Source organism: Zalophus californianus, chromosome 4, assembly GCF_009762305.2.
Source record: "Zalophus californianus isolate mZalCal1 chromosome 4, mZalCal1.pri.v2, whole genome shotgun sequence".
Classification (NCBI taxonomy): Eukaryota; Metazoa; Chordata; class Mammalia; order Carnivora; family Otariidae; genus Zalophus; species Zalophus californianus.
This window is the reverse complement of record NC_045598.1, coordinates 149,796,537-149,815,976: the sequence shown is the minus strand read 5'-3', so window position 1 is coordinate 149,815,976 and position 19,440 is coordinate 149,796,537. Positions and strand designations below refer to the sequence as shown.

Below are 19,440 nucleotides of genomic sequence, written 5' to 3'. Positions count from 1 at the left end.
TTGGGGTAAATATTTTCTTTTTTGGGGGGAATGTTTTCTTTAAGAGCTTGAAGCTTATTTTTAAAAGGAGGTATCTGTAGATATTACCTTGTTAAATGGTTTATGTACATAGCCACACCAAAACATTTTTTAAATGGTGGACTGAATTTTGTTCTGTCTGAGCTGGAGAGTTTATTTCTTATACTAGATTTATACATTCAAATTTCAAGACATATCCTCTCTTTTTATTTACAGTTCTTTAAGGAAAAACAGTAATGCTTTGCATAGTTTACTGAAACGAGTGGTCAGCACATTTAGTAAGGACACAGGTGAACTTGCATCTTCATTTTTGGAATTTATGAGACAAATTCTTAACTCTGACACAATGGTAAGTGTACATATATGTATATGTATTTGATATTTTTTAAATTTACAAACTTTGTCATAAGTTAAAAAAATCACTTCCATTCAAAAATATCTTAGGATGTGTTTTAGAAGTTTGAACTTAGAATAGTGTTTTTTTTCTGTGCCCTTATCCCATTATAAATGCAAGTTTTTGATTTATAAAAAAGATGTTTAAGAGCAGAATTTATTGAACTCTTTTTAAATTTATTAAGCATCATTAATTTGTGAATACTCTATGACTTGGCTGCTTAGAGAAAAATACTACCCATAGTGCCTTCCTTTTTTTTTAAAGGTTTATTTATTTTTTAGAGAGAACGCACGCATGAGTGGGGGAGGGGCAGAGGGAGAGGGAGAGAGAATCCTCAAGCAGAGTTTCCTCTGAGCTTGGAGCCTGACTCAGGGCTTGATCCATCATAGATACAAATTAAAGATACAAATTAAAGATTATTTCCCCAACTCTAAAATCTTATTGTTAAAATCTAATTACGAATTTCTCTGGCACCTGCGTGGCTCAGTCGGTTAAGTGTCTGCCTTCGGCTCAGGTCATGATCCCAGGGTGCTGGGATCGAGCCCCGCATCCGACTCCCTGCTCAGTGGGGAGCCTGCTCCTCCCTCTGCCTCTCCCCCTGCTTGTGTGCTCTTTCTCTATATCAAATAAAAAAATTTACTTTAGTTAGCACTTTTTGGCTGCCTATTGTGTTTGTAGTTATTTTTGTGCCAATTTTATCAGCAAATTTGTGTTTGTTTTGTGTCAGATATACTTTATTAAAGCAATTAAGTTTACCAGATGCTTTGATTCTGAAAGATCAGATTTTGATTCTGAAAGATAAAGAGCATATTTAATGGTAGGACTGTGGCTATTGTAAAGAAATTTTAGAGTTTTTACTTAATGGAAGACTACTTATTAGCTTATTTTATCAAATCCTCTGGTGTGTTGTTAATAAATCAGTTTGACAGATTTTCTTACACACGTCATCAATTAAATAGTTCCTAATCAAAAATCACTAACCACTGTTCATTCTTGTTATCCAAGAGCTACTGGGCCCTCAGGACTGCTAATTAATGCTTTTATTCATCCCTTATCAATGTGTTTCCTTTTCTCACCTCTTTCACTGAGAAGATCAAGGTCATCCTGTTTGGTTTCTAAATCCTTTCACTCTCTCTTAGATTCTATCTCTGTTCTTTCTAACCAATTGTTTTCCTTCCTTAATCAGAGGAAAATGCCCCCCCTCCATTGCTTCATTTCTATGACGTAGATCTTATACCTTCTAGTATCATACCTGGCTCCTTTCCCTCTCCTCTGTTTTCCTCTCCTCTCTCTCTCTTTCCTCTCCTTGCCCTTGGCTACTTGATAGAATCTCTGAATATCCAAAACCAAATTCATTATCTTCCCACATACACTTGATTTATCTTTTATCTGTCCTACTTTTATATCATGATCTTCTTTGCCCTTCAAGACAGAAATGAGGGTGCCTGGGTGGCTCAGTTGGTTAAGCAACTGTCTTCGGCTCAGGTCATGATCCTGGAGTCCTGGGATCGAGTCCCGCATTGGACTCCCTGCTCAGAGGGGAGTCTGCTTCTCCCTCCGACCCTCCCCTCTCTCATGCTCTCTCTATCTCATTCTCTCTCAGATAAATAAATAAAATCTTTAAAAAGAAAAAGACAGAAATGAGGAAATAATAGTCAACTTCCCCCTTTTCTTCATCCTCTTTAGCAGCCGTCATTCCTGTCAGTTTTATTCATAAAAACGTTCATATTTCATTGCTTTGTATTTCACCACTATTACCTTAGATTTCCTTCTTGCTGCTGCTTTTTTCATAACATTTTTATTGATATATGATCTACATCTCATAAAATTCACCCCTTTAAACTAACAATTCGGTGGTTTTTAGTGTATTCATAGAATTGTGCAACCATCACCACTATCTAATTTCAGAATGCTTTTAGAATTCCGAAAAGAAGCTCTGTGCCTATAACAGAAACTCCCCATTCCCCCTTTTTCCTAGGCCACGGCAACCACTAATCTACTTTTCTGTCTCTATATCAGTTTCTGCAAAAAGATTGCTGAGATTTTGATAGGGATTCTGTACTGAATCTGTAGATCAATTTGGGGAGTATTACTATCTTAATACTATTAAATCTTCATATCCATGGACATGGCATGGCTTTCCATTTATTTAGATTGTCTTTGATTCCTTTTTGAGATATTTTGTAGTTTTCAATTTACAGATCTTGTACCTCTTTTGTTAAGTTTATGGCTCTAAACTGGGAATTTTTGGGATGCCTGGGTGGCTCAGTTGGTTAAGCATCTGCCTTCCACTCAGGTCATGATCCCAGAGTCTGGGATCAAGCCCCGCATCGGGCTCCCTGCACTGTGGGAAGCCTGCTTCTCCCTCTCCTCCCCGCTTGTGTTCCTGCTCTTGCTGTGTCTCTCTGTGTCAAATAAATAAATAAAATCTTAAAAAAAAAAGTTAAAAAAAATTGGGAATTTTTAAAATGCTGTTGTAAATTGGAATTTTTTCTTACTTTCCATTTTTGAATTGTTCTTTGCTAGTGTTTAGAAAAATATAGTTGATTTTTGTATATTGATATTGTATCCTATAACTTTGCTGAACTTGTTTTTTAGTTCTAATAGTTTTTTTGTGGTTTTCTTAGGATTTTCTATATACAGGATCATGCCATCTACAAATAAGATAGTCTAACTTCTTTCTCTCTCCTTTCTTTGTCTTTCTTTCTTTTTTTTTAAAGATTTATTTATTTATTTTGAGAGAGTGAGAATGAGAGAGAGAGTACATGAGAGGGGGGAGGGTTAGAGGGAGAAGCAGCCTTCCCGCTGAGCAGGGAGCCCGATGCGGGACTTGATCCCGGGACTCCAGGATCATGACCTGAGCCGAAGGCAGTCGCTTAACTGACTGAGCCACCCAGGTACCATCTTTATTTCTTTATTTTCTTCCTTCCTTCCTTCCTTCCTTCCTTCCTTCCTTCCTTCCTTCCTTCCTTCCTTCCTTCCTTTCTTTCTTTCTTTCTTTTTTTTGCCTAATTGCCCCTGCAAGAACCTCCGGTACATATTGAATAAAAGTAGAGCGAGAATTGACATCTTTGTCTTGTTCCTGATCATAGGGAGAAGACTTTCAATCTTTCACAATGAGATACAGTGTTAGCTATGGTTATTCATAGATACTCTTTATCAGTTGAAGAAATACTTCTGTTCCTAGTTTGTTGTATGTTTTTATCATGAAAGTTTGTGGTATTTGTTAAATGCTATTTCTTTGTCTTTTGAGATGATCATGTTTTTCTCCATGTTCTATTGATATGTAGTATATTATATTGATTGATTTTCACATGTAGAACTGGCCCTGTATTCCTGGGATAAATCCCACTTAGTCATGATACATGATCCTTTTTTTTTTTTTTTTTTTTTTTTTTTGATGTATGGTCTTTTTTATATGTTGCTGGATTCAGTTTTATTTTATTGAGGAATTTTGGGTCTCTATTTTTTTTAAGATTTATTTATTCATTTTATAGAGAAAGAAAGAGTGCTCACCAGAGCAGGAGGAGTGACAGAGGGAGAGGGAGAGAATCCCATGCAGACTCCATGCGAGCATGGAGCCTGATGCAGGGCTCAGTCCTGATGCTGAGATCATGACCTGAGCCAAAATCAAGGGTCAGATGCTTAAACAACTGAGTCACCCAGGCACTCCTGGGTCTCTATTTATAGGAGTATTGGTCTACAGATTTTTTTTCTTGTGGCATCTTTGGTCTCATAGAGTGAACTCTGTTAAGTGTTCTTTCTGCTTTTATTTTTTGGAAGCATTTGTGAAGGATTGTATTCATTTTTTAAACATTTGGTAGAATCACCAGTGAAGCCATCTTGACCTGGGCTTTTCTTTGTGTAAAGTGTTTTTGATACTAATTAAATTGCTTTACTCAATATAAATCTATTCAGATTTTCTGTTTCTTCTTGAGTCAGTTTCAGTAGTTTGTGGCTTTTTAGGAATTTATTCCTCTTCATTCAACTACATTAACTTGATGGAATATAGATGTTAACAGTATTTCCTTATAAACTTTCTTACATCTGTAAGATTGTTAATGGTGTCCTCTTTTTCATTCTTGATTTTCATAGTTTGAGTCTTGTCTCTCTTTTTTTCCTCCTTTTGGTTAGTTTAGCTAAAGGTTCGTCAGTTTTGTTGTTTTTTTCTTTCCAGATAACCAAATTTTGGTTACTTTGATTTTTTTCTTTTCTTTCTTTCTTTTTCTTTTCTTTTTTTTTTTTTGAGAGAGAGTGAGCAGTAGGGGGAGGGACAGAGGAAGTGAGAAAGAGAGAATCCCGATTAGATCCCTGCTGAGCGAGGAGCCCAACCAGGGCTCAATCTCACAACCCTGAGATCATGACCTGAGCCAAAATCAAGAGTTGGACACTGAACCGACTGAACCACTCAGGCGCCCCTTCTTTGATTTTTTCTATTATTTTTCTGTTCTCTATTTGTTCATTTCTGCTTTTATCCTTACTGTTTTTTTCTTCTACTCGTTTTGAGGTTACTCTTCAATTTCTAATTTCTTCAGGTGGAAGGTTAGGTTATTATTAATTTGATATTTTCTATTTATATGTTTTTCTTTTTAAATGTAGGCATTTACAGCTATAAATTTTCTTCTGTACACTGCTTGTAGCATGTCATGTTTTTGGTTTTGTTCATCTCTAAGGATTTTCTAATCTCCCTTGTAATTTTTTCTTTGGCCCATTGGTTATTTAGGGGTGTGTTTAATTTTCACATAGGTGTGACTTTTCCAAATTTCCTTCTGTAATTGATTTCTAACTTCATTCCATTGTGGTCAGGGAGCATACTTTGTTGAGGCTTGTTTTACAGAATAGGATATGTGCTATCCTGGAGAATATTCCATGTGCCTTTGAGAAGAATGAGTCTTCTGCCACTGTTTGGTTGCATGTTCTATACATGCCTTTTAGGAGTTGTTGGTTTATAGTTGTTCAAGCCTTCTGTTTCCTTGTTGATTTTCTGCCCAGTTCTACCCACTACTGAAAGTAGGGGACTGAAGTCTCCAACTATTATTGTTGAAATGTCTGTTTCTCCCTTTACTTCTGTCAGGTTTTTGCTTCCAGCATCTTGAGCTCTACTGTCAGGTGCATATATGTTCATGTTTGTCTTCCTGATGGATTGATGCTTTTGTTATTATAAAATGTCTTTCTTCATCTCTAATAATAACTTATGTCTCATAATAACTTATATCTAAATCTTTATTTTGAATTACTGGTATAGCCACTCTAGCTCTGTTTTGGTTATTGTTTGTATGGTATATATTTTTCTTCTACCCTTTTACTTTCAATCTGTTTGTATCTTTTAATCTAAAGTGTGTCTCTTGGGGCAACTGGGTGGCCCAGTTGGTGGAGCATGCAACTATTTATCTCAGGCTTGTGAGTTCTGCTCCATGTTGGGTGTGGAGCCTACATAAAAAATAAAGTGTGTCCCTTGTAGATACCATATAGTTGGATTGTGTTTGTTTTTTTTACATTCTGCCAATTTCTTTTGATTGGTATAATCTATGTTTAATTACTGATAGGATTTATGTCTGGTGTTTTGTTATTTACTTTCTACATAATCTTTTTTCTCTTTATCTCTATTATATTTTGTGTTAAATAGATATTTACTGCTTTGCCATTTTAACTTATTTTTTTTTTAAAGATTTTATTTATTTATTTGAGAGAGAGAGAGAATGAGAGATAGAAAGCATGAGAGGGAAGAGGGTCAGAGGGAGAAGCAGACTCCCTGCTGAGCAGGAAGCCCGATGCGGGACTCGATCCCGGGACTCCAGGATCATGACCTGAGCCGAAGGCAGTCGCTTAACCAACTGAGCCACCCAGGCACCCTTAACTTATTTTTTAAAGATTTATTTATTTGACAGAAAGAGAGAGAGAGAGCACAAGTAGGGGGAGCGGCAGGTAGAGGGAGAAGCAGTTTCCCCACTGAGCAAGGACCCCGATGTGGGACTTGATTCCAGGACCCTGGGATAACTACCTGAGCTGAAAGCAGACGCTTAACCAGCTAAGCCACCCAGGTGTCCCCATTTTAACTTTTTTTGTTATTTCTTTTGCTTTTTATTTTTAAGTTATTTTCTTAGTGGTTTTCCTGAGTACTACATTTAACACCTTAATTGAATACAATCTACTTCACATTAATACAATATAATTTTAATAGTATATAAAAGATGCTACAGTATAGCTTTATTCCTCATGCAAATTACATTTTTATACATTATGAGCCCATCTACACAGTTTTGTCATCATTGCTTTATTTTGTTGTCTTTCAGTTCAGATAGGAGAAGAAGAGTTACAAACAAAAATATGTTACTATTGCCTCTTACCTATATATACTTCACTGACATTCTTTATTTTCTCATGTGGATTTAAGTTGCTATTTAATGTCCTTTCATGTCAATTTGAAGGATTCCCTTAAGTATTTTTTGTGGAGTAGGTCTGCTAGTGAATTCTTTTTTTTTTTTTTTTAATCTAGGACTGTCTTATTTTTCCCCTCTTTTTTGAAGGATAGTTTTGTCAGTTATAGAACTCTTGGTTGATAGCATTTTTCTTTCAGCACTTCAAATATGTCTTCTCTCTAAATTCTGGCTTCCATTGGTTTCTGATGACAAATCAGTTAATCTTTTGAGGATCCCTTTTATTAGCTGAGTCGCTTTTGCTACTTTGATTCTCAATAGTTTGATCATAGTGTGTCTAAGTATGAATTCCTTTGAGTTTATTCTACTTGGATTTTATTCGTCCTTTTGGAAGTATAGATTAATGATTTTCATTAAATTTGGGGTGTTTTCAGCCATTATTTCATATATTCTTTGTGACTCTTTCTCTCTTTCCTCTTTCTCTTGGGTTCTTATTATATGTATGTTGGTGCTCTTGATGGTACCCAGCAGGTCTCTGAGGTTTTGTTTATGGTTCTTCATTCTTTTTTCTTTCTGTTCTTTAAAGTGGATCATCTCAGCTGACCTATCTTTAAGGTTGAGCCCCTCTACTGAATTTTTTATTTCAGTTACTGTACTTTTCCACTCCAGAATTTATATATAGGTTTTTAAGAATTAATTCTTATACCTTTATTTATATTTTCTTGCAGAGTATTGTTATCAGCCTTCTTTCCAGTTTCCTTCAAAACATTTACTTCTCTCATATATTCTGAATAGTTCTGTGTGAGTTCATATCTTTCTAAATCAGACCTCAGATCATGTCCCTCCATCCTACAATAACTTTTGGTGTCTGTTGAATAAATTCCAAACTTTTTAGCATGGCATTCAAGACTATTTACTGTATGAACAAAAAGCTACCTTTGCAACCACTTCTTCCTTAGAAACATTTTATACTATGCCATCATCCTTAAATCTCATCTACATATACACATCTTTCCTTGGTGATGCTTCTCTTAGCTTTTGATCTCTCTCTTTTTTGATAAAACTGATCTGTTCATAGTGCCTGTTTAATTCATCCCACTTTGTGAAGCCTTTGAGATCACTTTTCTTTCTGTACACTTTAAAGGATGTTATTAGATTTCTTTTTCATAGATCGTTTACAGGCCTTTTTACCATTTCCCATCCTACTTTCTGAAGAGTAGCTCACTTAGGTCAGAAAGCATATCTTTCTAGCTTTTTCCCAGAGTACTTGTACAGTGTCTTGTATGATCTAATACAAGCCTTATATTTAATATTTATTTATAATTATACTACATAAATATATGTATTTATAATTAACATTATATTTAATATACAAACAATATATTTAATATGAAGCATTGTGTTTAATACAAATAGCTGTGTTTGACAAATGAATACAATTTGATTTGAAACTGTATCACAGACAAATTTAATAGAATTTTCATTTTCATTTTCCTGAAATAATTTTGTAGAGTATGGTTTTAAAAATCTTCTTAAAAATTCTTTATTACTGGGGTGCCTGGGTGGCTCAGTCTTTGGGCGTCTGCCTTCAGCTTAGGTCATGATCCCATGCCCCTGGGATCAAGTCCCGCATCGGGCTCCCTGCTCAGTGGGAAGCCTGCTTCTCCCTCTCCTGCTCCCCCTGCTTGTGTTCCCTCTCTTGCTGTATCTCTCTCTGTGAAATAAATGAATAAAATCCTAGGGGTGCCTGGGTGGCTCAGTTGGTTGAGCGTCTGCCTTTGGCTCAGGTCATGATCCCGGGGTCCTGGGATCGAGCCCCACATCAGGCTCCCTGCTCCACGGGGAGCCTGCTTCTCCCTCTCCCACTCCCCCTGCTTGTGTTCCCTCTCTCGCTGTCTCTCTGTCAAATAAATAAATAAAATCTTAAAAAAAAAATCTTAAAAAAATTCTTTTATTACTATTTCTAATAGTAGTGTGTGTACAGAATATTTCAAATTGTGCTAAATTCAACCCTAGATTTTGTAAAGATGGCTTTTAGTACAAAGTAAGTGAATTAAAATGTAAAGTGCATTTTATTTTGTTCAAAACTATTTCTGCTCATAATAATGAAAAAGAGATAGTATGGAGAGATGAAAAATTTGCATTGTTCTGAATATTTTAATTCATAGTTTTTTATCCTCCTTTTTTTAAGATTTTTTAGAGGAGCTTTAGGTTTACAGCAAAATTGAGTGGAAGGTACAGAAAGTTTCCATATACTCCTTGTTCCCCCATATCCCCCATGCACAGGCTCCCTTACTATTGCACAGTCTTCCCTACTATCTCCTATTATCCCCTAATATCCCTTACTATCAACCTACTAACCTACTGCATTACAATGATATATCGATGGATTTACATTGACACATTATCACAATCCATACCAATATCCACATTGACTCACTATCATAATCCATATCAAAGTCCATAGTTTATATTAGGGTTCACTTGGTATTGAACATTCTGTGGTTTTTGACAAATGTATAATGATGTGTATCTACCATTGTAGTTTCCTGCACAATAATTTTACTGCCCTCAATCTTCTGTGCTTCACTTATTTATTCTTAACCCTTGGCAACCACTGATCTTTTTACCCCTCCATAGTTTTGCCTTTCCAGAATGTTAGATAATTGAAATCATACAATATATAGCAAGTCTTCAATATATTTTCATGGCTTGATAGCTCTTTTCTTTTTAGTGCTGAATAATATTTTATTGTGTGGCTATCTTACATTTTATTTATCCATTCACCTAGTGAAAGGCGTCTTGGTGGTTTCCAAGTTTTGGTGATTATGAATAAAACTGCTATAAACATCTATGTGCAGGTTTTTGGGTGGATATAAGTTCTCCCCCCTTTCTTTTAACTGATTTAGTCTGTTGTCTCTGACCTTTAAAAATAATGACCATTGTAATATTTTCTGATTCAGCTACACTAAACTTTATATCTCTTGGTGAAAGTGATATGAATAACAGAGTGAGGAAAGAAGCAGATACCTTGATAATTTGTAATCTGGTTAATATACTTATATTCTATATAATATATTTAGTCTTTTAATTTGTCCATTTTATCAACATTTAGGGGACAGTTCCTTTAAAGAGAACCCTGTATAGTCTGTTTCTGTCAGTGCACTCTATTTTTAACTCATTTACCTTAATTAAAAAAAAATAAAACATAGTCTAGACCATTGTCAACCTACCCTTTACCCCCACCTTCAAATAAAGCAAATAAAACTCCTATAATGTTTTATTGAATTTCTCATTAAAACTATATACCCTCTTCCTTAACACAACAGTAGGTGACTTCCTCAGTCTAGTGTTTATGAAAGGTACAAATGTGCTTCAGGCATAGTGTCAGTTTGAGTGGGAATCTATTAAGAATAATTTTCATTTGGGGCACCTGTGTGGCTCAGTCAGTTAAGCATCTGCCTTCGGCTCAGGTCATGATTCCAAGGTCCTGGTTTCGAGGCCCTCATCAGGCTCCCTGCCCAGCAGAGAGTCTGCTTCTCCCTCTTCCTCTGCCTTTCCCCCCAGCTTGTGCTCTCTCTCTCTCTCAGATAAATAAATAAAATCCTTAAAAAAAAAGAATAATTTTCATTGAAATTTGTCCAGTTATAAGACATAAATTGGGAACTCCAAAGGAAATTTGTATTTTTAATGCCTATTTGAAAATACTAAATCCTGCATCTAGATTGGTGTGTATAGTCTCCTCTAAGAGACCATATTCATTTTGAGCCGTTTAATGTGGGGTGCTTGGTTGGCTCATTTGGGAGAGCATGCAACGCTTGATCTTGGGGTCGTGAGTTCAAGTTCCACGTGTAGAGCTTACTTAAAAAATAAATAAACTTAAAAAAAATAAAATGGGCAATGCATGGGGAATATAGTCATTAATACTGTATTAACTTTGTATGGTGACAGATGGTAACTAGACTTACTGTGGTGATTAGTTCTCCATGTATACAAATATCAATTCACTGTTTGTATACCTGAAACTAATATAATACCATATGTTAATTATACCTAAATGAAAATAATAAAGTGGGATTGTGTTCTAAAGATTTGGAACTACTTAAGCGTCCTATCACATGTGACAATGTGGATAGATTTATTTTCATGAACCAAGATTTGGTTTGCTAGATGAATTTTCTAGTATTAAATTATTACCATGCCAGAATTCATTTTATTATATGGCTTTTTAAAGCAGGAAATATTAACTTTTTTCATCACAGAATATAGCCTTCAATATGGTAGTTACTGTTTTCTTTAGTTGTTTGCCTTAACTCCAGAAAGATAAATTCAGGTTCTATCAGTTCTTTATTATAGTAGGCATTTTATTGAGAATCAGTTAGTATGTTACATGTCCTGCAAGTGCCATTGTATTTACATTGGATGTTTTTATTGAGAAATCTGGCTGCTAATAAAATGAATATGTGTGCTTATCTATTTATTATGTGAGTCTTATTCAAAGAGACATATTTCAGCCTTGAGCTGACTAAATCTTTCTTAAAACTAGCCATTTATACTGATGTAAAACCAAAACATTGAGGGGAAGATTGCAGCAAATGGCTTAAATATCGAATAAGTTTGGAAGCATCTTTGCAAATTTCTCTGCTCTCAAATTTAACTTGTGTGTGACATTTACAGGGATGTTGTGGAGATGATAGTGGTCTCATGGAAGTAGAGGGAGCTCATCCATCACGGACAATGAGTATTAATGCTGCAGAGTTAAAACAGCTTCTACAAAGCAAAGAAGAAAGTCCAGAAAATTTGTTCCTTGAACTAGAGAAGCTTGTTTTGGTAAAAAAAGAAAAACAGAAACAAGATAAAAACAGCTCATTCCCAAGATACATTTTCTTTTCTCTTTGACTAGTACAAGTTTTTCGTAGTGACCTTTTTAAATAGTGAACCCTCAGTTGGATGCTTATAAAGTGTGAAATACTCTTTGAATTAATAATTTGGGGTGAAGTCCTCCATACTATTATGAATCTTAAGGAAGAAGGCAGTAGTTTTTGAATTATCTATTGTTTGAATGCAGGGTACCCCCTGCTACCATTCTTTAGAAATAAAATGACAAGTGTTTTTCATGTTTGTTTTATTTGAACATGTTTAATATAAAGTTGATAAGTTTTTGACGGTGTTCCAAATTTCTTAGTAATAAAAAAATATAACATTTTCTACTAAAGAGTCAGTAGATTATGGGCATAACTGTTTGAGTTTTACCTGCATCATCTTATTCTGCTTTTGTCTGTATCTAGGAACATTCAAAAGATGATGACAATCTGGATTCTTTGTTGGACAATGTAGTTGGACTTAAGCAGATGCTGGAGTCATCTGGTGATCCTTTACCTCTTGGTGACCAGGATGTAGAACCAGTACTTTCAGCTCCAGAATCTCTCCAGAATCTGTTTAACAATAGGTAAAACAAGGAATGTTTTGTGGCTAAGTAGATAATGGGTATTTAATGACTGGGGTCTAAAGAGGGCCAGCAAACTATTTTTCTGTAAAAGGCCAGATATAAAAATTCTAGGCTTTGTAGGTGACATTCAGCCTCTGTTGCCTATTCTTCTGTAGCGTCTTGTTTGTTTCTTAGGGCTTCTTAAAAAACTTAAAAAAAAAAATAAACCATTTCTAGCTTATAGGCTGTACACAAGCAGGCTTTCAGAATAGGGGCCATAGTTTACTGATCCCTGTTCTAGAGGTTATATGCCTCTTGATCTTTGGAGCACTGTACTTTTGAAGTGTAATGACTATTCAGTTTGATGGAATTATTCCCTAAATTTAGAAAAAGTAAATATATGGTTTCCGTACCCATTGGTACAATGTAATAAACTCGGTTTTTAAGTACTAATTTTACTAATAGTTTTAAGGTGAGAGTACCATTTTTAATTGTACCTTCCACGGATTTTGCTTAGAAGATAAGCTAAAATATTTGATTTTGGAATTCTGCGTTTTACCAAATACCTTTCTTGTTCTAGGACTGCATATGTGCTAGCTGATGTCATGGATGATCAGTTGAAATCCATGTGGTTCACTCCATTTCAGGCCGAAGAGATTGATACAGATCTGGATTTGGTATAAGTAATTTTATTATTAAATATTAGAAAAAAGTTATTGTTGATTTTTTTTGCTTTTTGTGTGTATTAGCACTAAAATAAGTTAGATAGCATATGGCTGTTAAAAGCCCATTTGGGGACTAGTACTGCATTATTTTTATATCAGTTGCCCACTAATGGTATCTAGAACACTCAGTTCTTTCTAATTAGTGATCTGTATATTTGAGAATGAGATTTTTTTAGGGAAAAATTATGTTTTTGCCTAAGGACCCTGAAGCACTTTGTTTTCTTATATTTGTAGGGTATAGAATAGAGAAAAGTATCCCACAAAATTACAGTTTATTCCTGTTTTGGGGTTTAAGGAGAGGGATGGTATTTTGGCAATCTGCTCCTAATTTGGGGGAAATGTAAAGAATCAATTCGTTAAAATAATATAGGTACAAATGGGACTTCATATTCTTAAACATAATGCTGTGAATAGGTAAGAGTATAATTAAACATTTAAAATTTAAAGCACCCTGATTTATGCCTCTCAGAGCTGTATTAGGGAGGATGATTTCAGTTACATATTATTGTACCATATATTGTTTTTTTTCCCCTTGATCAAAAAAATAAATATATTTGGATATTCTCTGGTCCAAAAAGTATTAGTATTTATCATGTCTCATTGCACACGAGACTAAATTGTTTACTTTACATTTAAGGTATATTTAGTATATTGAGGGCTCCTTTCCCTTTTTTAAAAATATTGCATAAAGTTTTATTTAAATTGCATTAAAGAATTAATTTCTCTTGGAGTGCCTGTATAGCTTAGTCAGTGGAGCATGTGACTTTTTTTTTTTTTAGATTTTATTTATTTTTTTGAGAGAGAGCAAGCAAGAGAGCACAAGCAGAAGGAGTGGCAGAGGCAGAGGGAGAAGGAGAAACAGACTCCCCACTGAGCTCGGAAGCCCAACACAGGGCTCGATCCCAGGACCCTGAGATCATGACCTGAGCTAAAATCAAGAGTCAGACGCTTAACCAACTGAGCCACCCAGGCATGTGACTCTTGATCTTGGGGTTGTGAGTTCAAACCCCAGGTTGGGCATAGAGCTTACTTAAAAATTTAAAAAGAAAATTAATTTCTCTTTTAGTGTAAATTGTTCAGTGATTTTTTAGAACTTCTCTGTCCAATAGAATTTTATGCAGTAACAGAAATGTTCAGTAATCTGCCCTGTCCTTCAGTAGCCATTACCTTTATGTGACTATTGAGTAATGAAATGTTGCTAGTATAACTAAGGAACTGAATTTTATTTTTGATTTAATTTTAATTAATTTAAATTTAAATAGGCACATGTGGTTAGTGGCTACCATATTTAGTATCACAGATCTAAAATATTTGTGTTAGAAGTTGTTTTATAACTTTTATGTTGAAACGCAACTATCTTGCAATGAAGATTGTAACTTTACGTGGCTTAGAAAATTTGGGGTCTTTTAGGTTTGCTAAATTTAAATAAAACTTAAGGAAACATACTTTTTATTTCTCTGGAAGTAAACTTAGGTTGGACCCTCATTTAATGCATAGAACTTTGAGAACTGTGGCACAGAATCCTTTTATTATAGATATTGTGACTATACAAGGCTTACAAAGTATGTTATTTTCAGGTGGTTTTGGAAGAGTTCTGGAGATGCTACTTTATTAATTAATTAATTAATTAATATATTTTTTAAAGATTTTATTTATTTATTTGACAGAGAGAGACAGTGAGAGCAGGAACACAAACAGGGGGAGTGGGAGAGGGAGAAGCAGGCCTCCCGCTGAGCAGGGAGCCTGATGTGGGACTCGATCCCAGGACCCTGGGATCATGACCTGAGCCGAAGACAGACGCCTAACGACTAAGCCACCCAGGCGCCTGCTACTTTGTTAATTTATATGGATAAATCCTGAGTTCCTTGTCAGACAGCAGAGGTCTCCCAAAATTAACAGCCCTTCTTTGAGGAGGAATGCCACCCCACCCCACCCCAAAATGCAGCTGAATTCCAATATCTTTTCTTTAACTACCAATGATGTTGCTTTTTGAAAAGGTGATGGAAAGGGGTGCCTTGCTGGCTTAGTTGGTGGAGCATGCAACTCTTGATCTTGGGGTTGTGAGTTCAAACCCCATGTTGGATGTAAAGATTACTTAAAAATAATCTTAAAAAAAAAAGGATGATGGAAAGGCACAGACCTATAATTTATTTATTATAAGAGTTAAATATAATCTATAGGAAATATGAATTTCTGTAATCAAATGTTACATTATTAATTACATTGAAGATGTGTTTCTCATTATGTTTAATTTTTATGATTGCAGGTCAAAGTTGACTTAATTGAGCTCTCTGAAAAATGCTGTAGTGACTTTGACTTGCATTCAGAATTAGAGCGCTCATTTTTGTCAGAACCATCATCTCCAGGGAGAACTAAGACTACTAAAGGATTCAAACTTGGGAAGCACAAGCATGAGACCTTCATAACTTCAAGGTAAAATTTTTTCTACTGAAGATCTTGATCATGGTCATGGAAGCTCATTTATTGTAATGTACTTTAAGATAGACACAAAACTATAGAGAAAAAAGGAAGGTGATGTAATACTTGTATCATCAATATTGTTTGGAATTTTTTTTAAAGATAATACTTTGGCCAGGATATACCCAGTACATTTGTTACATTGTTCTACTTTATGAGAGTTCAGATGGTTTGAACAAGTGGTGAACTGGATTATTTTAAATAATTGTTAGTCATATCAATAAAATGTGAGTACCATTCTTAGCTAGTTTTGTTGTGTATCCCTGGAGAGTAATAGAGATATTTGCAACATTAACACAACTGAATGAAGAAATAATTGAGATGTAGTTTTCAGTATTGCAAACATTTGACTTATATATTCACTGGAAGTATGAAAAAAAAAAGAAAAAGTTTTCATGGAGTGTTTTTGTTTTAATAGTGGGAAATCTGAATACATTGAACCTGCCAAACGAGCTCATGTTGTGCCACCACCAAGAGGAAGGGGCAGGGGAGGATTTGGACAGGGTATACGACCCCATGATATTTTTCGTCAGAGGAAACAGAACACAAGCAGACCACCATCTATGCATGTGGATGACTTTGTTGCGGCTGAGAGTAAAGAAGTGGTTCCTCAAGATGGAATACCCCCACCCAAACGGCCACTCAAAGTATCACAGAAGATTTCTTCTCGTGGTGGATTTTCAGGCAATCGAGGAGGACGGGGTGCTTTTCACAGTCAGAATAGGTTTTTCACACCACCTGCTTCAAAAGGTGACTACTTAACATATGTTTTCTAAGGGTCAGAGTATTGGAATATTAGAACATTGAATAGAAGTGATTTAGATGTAAGCGATTCAGATAAAGTATTTTTCAGTTACTACAATTAAGCTACTACCTCAGACCGGTGGTAACTATTTGCAGAGTACTTTATTGGGTAGAAAAAAATCTTTTTTAAGTTAATATTTAATTAATTGCCTGTTTAGTGGTAAGTTTAAAAGAAGTTAGTTGGCTAATTATTTTCCTTTTCACCTTGGGGATTGTGTTTATCCTTTCTGAGTAGTATCTATACATTCTGAGTAGTAGTATACAGTTCTACTTACCAACAGTTTCTTTATGATTTTTTTTTAAAGATTTTATTTATTTGAGGGGGGATAGCGAGTGAGAGAGTGAGCATGAGCAGTGGGGAGAGGGAAAAGCAGGCTCCCCGCTGAGCAGGGAGCCCGGCGTGGGGCTCCATCCCAGGACCCTAGGATCATGACCTGAGCTGAAGACAGAGGTTTAACCAACTGAGCCACCCAGGCGCCCCTCTTAGGATTATTTTGTGCAGTTCACCATTGAGTCTCTTATCTACTTGCTTCTTGATGTTATATTTAATCTGTTTTTTGGGGTTTGTTTTTTTTTTAGATTTTATGTTTAAGTAATCTCTACACCCAACGTGGGGCTCAAACCCACTACCCCAACATCAAAAGTTGCATGCTTTACCAACTGAGCCAGCCAGGCACCCCCATTTAATCTGTTTTAAATTGCTTCAAGATTTTATCTGTTAATGAATTCCATTTCCAACATTGTACACCTGTGTCATACCTATTTCAGAATGACACCTCCATATGGGAACTAGGGAGACCACTGCACAGCAGAGCTTTAAACACAAATCTTGTTTCTTTTTAAAGGTACTATTGTGGAATTTAACAAAAAAACACAAAACTCATTTTATGGATTGTTAAAGGTGGCTGCTTTTATTTACTGCATGATATTTTTTGCTTCTGTGATTTATTAAACATTGTTCCTGTTTAAAAAATGCTTCAAGATTTTAGAAACTGAGTGTACTTGTAGAAATTAATACTTTAAATTATACGTGGGACTCCATCCCAGAACCCCAAGATCATGACCGGAGCCGAAGCAGATGCTTAACCGACTGAGTCACCCAGGCGCCCCAAGTGTCGAATCTTTTTTAATCCAGCTGAAGTAGTAGATCTTGATTGTGTTATCTGTGTTTAGGAAACTACAGTCGTCGGGAGGGAACAAGAGGCTCCAGTTGGAGTGCTCAGAATACTCCTCGAGGAACTTACAATGAAAGTCGAGGCGGCCAGAGCAACTTTAACAGGGGCCCTCTTCCACCATTACGGCCACTTAGTTCTACAGGTATACATCCTTCCTAGTTGATATTGCTGAGAGAGGGAGGTGAATCCTCCTTTTCAAATTGTCGAATGTCCTATACTCTCATTCTGGGAGAGAATATTTTAGAATGTAGACTTATTATTCTAAAGGTGATTTAATTTTATATATGCAAATGAATGCCCAATGTATATTTCCTGTAGGAATAATAAAAATTCTGGATTCTGAGCTATGTGTATAATCTGAGCAGATTCACAGTGATGTGCTCTGTTTTTTGTAATCTTAAAAAATTTTATTTATTTATTTATTTGAGAGAGAGGATGAGCAGGAGGGGGAGAGGGAAAGGGAGAGAGAATCTCAAGCTGACTCCATACTGAGCACAGAGCCCAACACAAGGCTCGATCCCACGACTGTGAGATAATGACCTGAGCTGAAACCAAAAGTTGGACACTTAACTGACTGAGCCATCCAGGCATCCCATGCTCTGTCTTTATATTTCAGTAATGAAAACTAATCCCTAAGGTACTTTTTTTACCAAAGTGTTTTAATAATAGAGATATCTTCATACAGTATATTCTATTTTTATTTACAATATTGTCTTGTGTGTGTAGGCATGTAACCTGTTTTTCCTAAAACACTACTATATCAAGTCCGGAACTCCTGATCAGAAGTGACTTTTGGTTTCAAATGCACTTTCTTTTTTATAACAGCTTTATTTGAGATATAATTCTCACATATCATACAATTTACCTATTTAAAGTGGATAATTCAGCAGTCTTCACCACATTCACAGGACCTGCACATGGATTTTAAAGGAGCAAAGAGTAACTCCTGTCTTAATTTGAGTTCAGTTTTAAAGATTATTTTTTCTATAGTGGGAAAGGAAAGGATGTTATGACTAAAAACTATATTCTTTCTTTTATAGGCTACCGCCCAAGTCCTCGTGACCGTGCTTCCAGAGGTCGTGGGGGTCTTGGACCTTCCTGGGCAAGTGCAAATAGTGGCAGTGGAGGCTCAAGAGGAAAGTTTGTTAGTGGAGGCAGTGGTAGAGGTCGTCATGTACGATCCTTTACACGATAAAAATTCTTTTGGGAACACCCCGACTGTATATGAACATTTCATGAGGACGATAAAAATAAAATAAGACATTAAAGGACCAACTTAGACCTAGCAGTTATCTGGAGACATCTGAGAGAATATTTTTATCTGAAGAAAGCAGATTTTGTTTGATACCTAACACAAGATTTCAATAAAAATCCAAACTTTGTATGTATGTTTGTATATATTTTTTCCCTCTCATATATAACTATTTACAGAATTTCTTAGGTAGAAAATGAACAATGAAGTGACTTTGGTTTTAGTGTATTTTTGTCTATGCCACAGATGCCCCCGATACTTTCTCAGCTCATGGTGCCCTTTAGTATTGGAGTAATTTTTTCACAGCACACCTAAACCGAAAGAAATACCTAATACCTCCATTTATTAATGGTTGGGTCCAAACAACTTAGAGTTTCTATCATAAACATGAGTAACTGAACACTGCCAACTATTCAAACCTTGGAATCAGCTTGGACACCATCAGTATCATTTTCTCTTCCACTGTGCTTTTCGCACAGTACTTTTTATCACAACTATTGAAAACCTGGTTTTGCAAAGATATGCTGTCATAGAAAAATTTAGTGTTATCTAATATTGAAAATGTAAAGTACCTTGAGCCTAGTAGTTTGTGTTGTGTCTAACAGTTATGTTTCTCTTAAAAACTTAAAATACCATGTGGCATCTGTGTTAATTTACTAGGGTGCCCTGGTGTACAGTTTTGGAAATCTTTTGGCTGTACCAAAAGAAACATGACACTCTTCTTTACATGTGGAAGAAATATGTATGGGGGAAAAAAAGGAAAAATATGTACGTACTTTGTGTTTCACT

At 35.6% G+C, this 19,440-nt stretch overlaps 1 protein-coding gene across 3 annotated transcripts in view; it reads left to right on the top strand.

Moving 5' to 3' along the window:
* VIRMA (vir like m6A methyltransferase associated) overlaps positions 1-18,783 on the top strand; it is a 61,397-nt gene extending 42,614 nt beyond the window's left edge. For 2 of the 3 annotated variants that reach the window (XM_027612120.1, XM_027612112.1), the window contains 8 exons: positions 235-367; positions 11,467-11,619; positions 12,078-12,238; positions 12,798-12,894; positions 15,209-15,375; positions 15,839-16,170; positions 17,398-17,541; positions 18,440-18,783. In XM_027612120.1, the coding sequence (XP_027467921.1) occupies positions 235-367; positions 11,467-11,619; positions 12,078-12,238; positions 12,798-12,894; positions 15,209-15,375; positions 15,839-16,170; positions 17,398-17,541; positions 18,440-18,594 (1,342 nt within the window). In that variant the 3' untranslated portion in view covers positions 18,595-18,783. The remainder of the gene's footprint in view (positions 1-234; positions 368-11,466; positions 11,620-12,077; positions 12,239-12,797; positions 12,895-15,208; positions 15,376-15,838; positions 16,171-17,397; positions 17,542-18,439) is intronic. The other variant, XM_027612127.1, reaches the window with a different exon arrangement.
* The last annotated feature ends 657 nt before the right edge of the window (positions 18,784-19,440 follow it).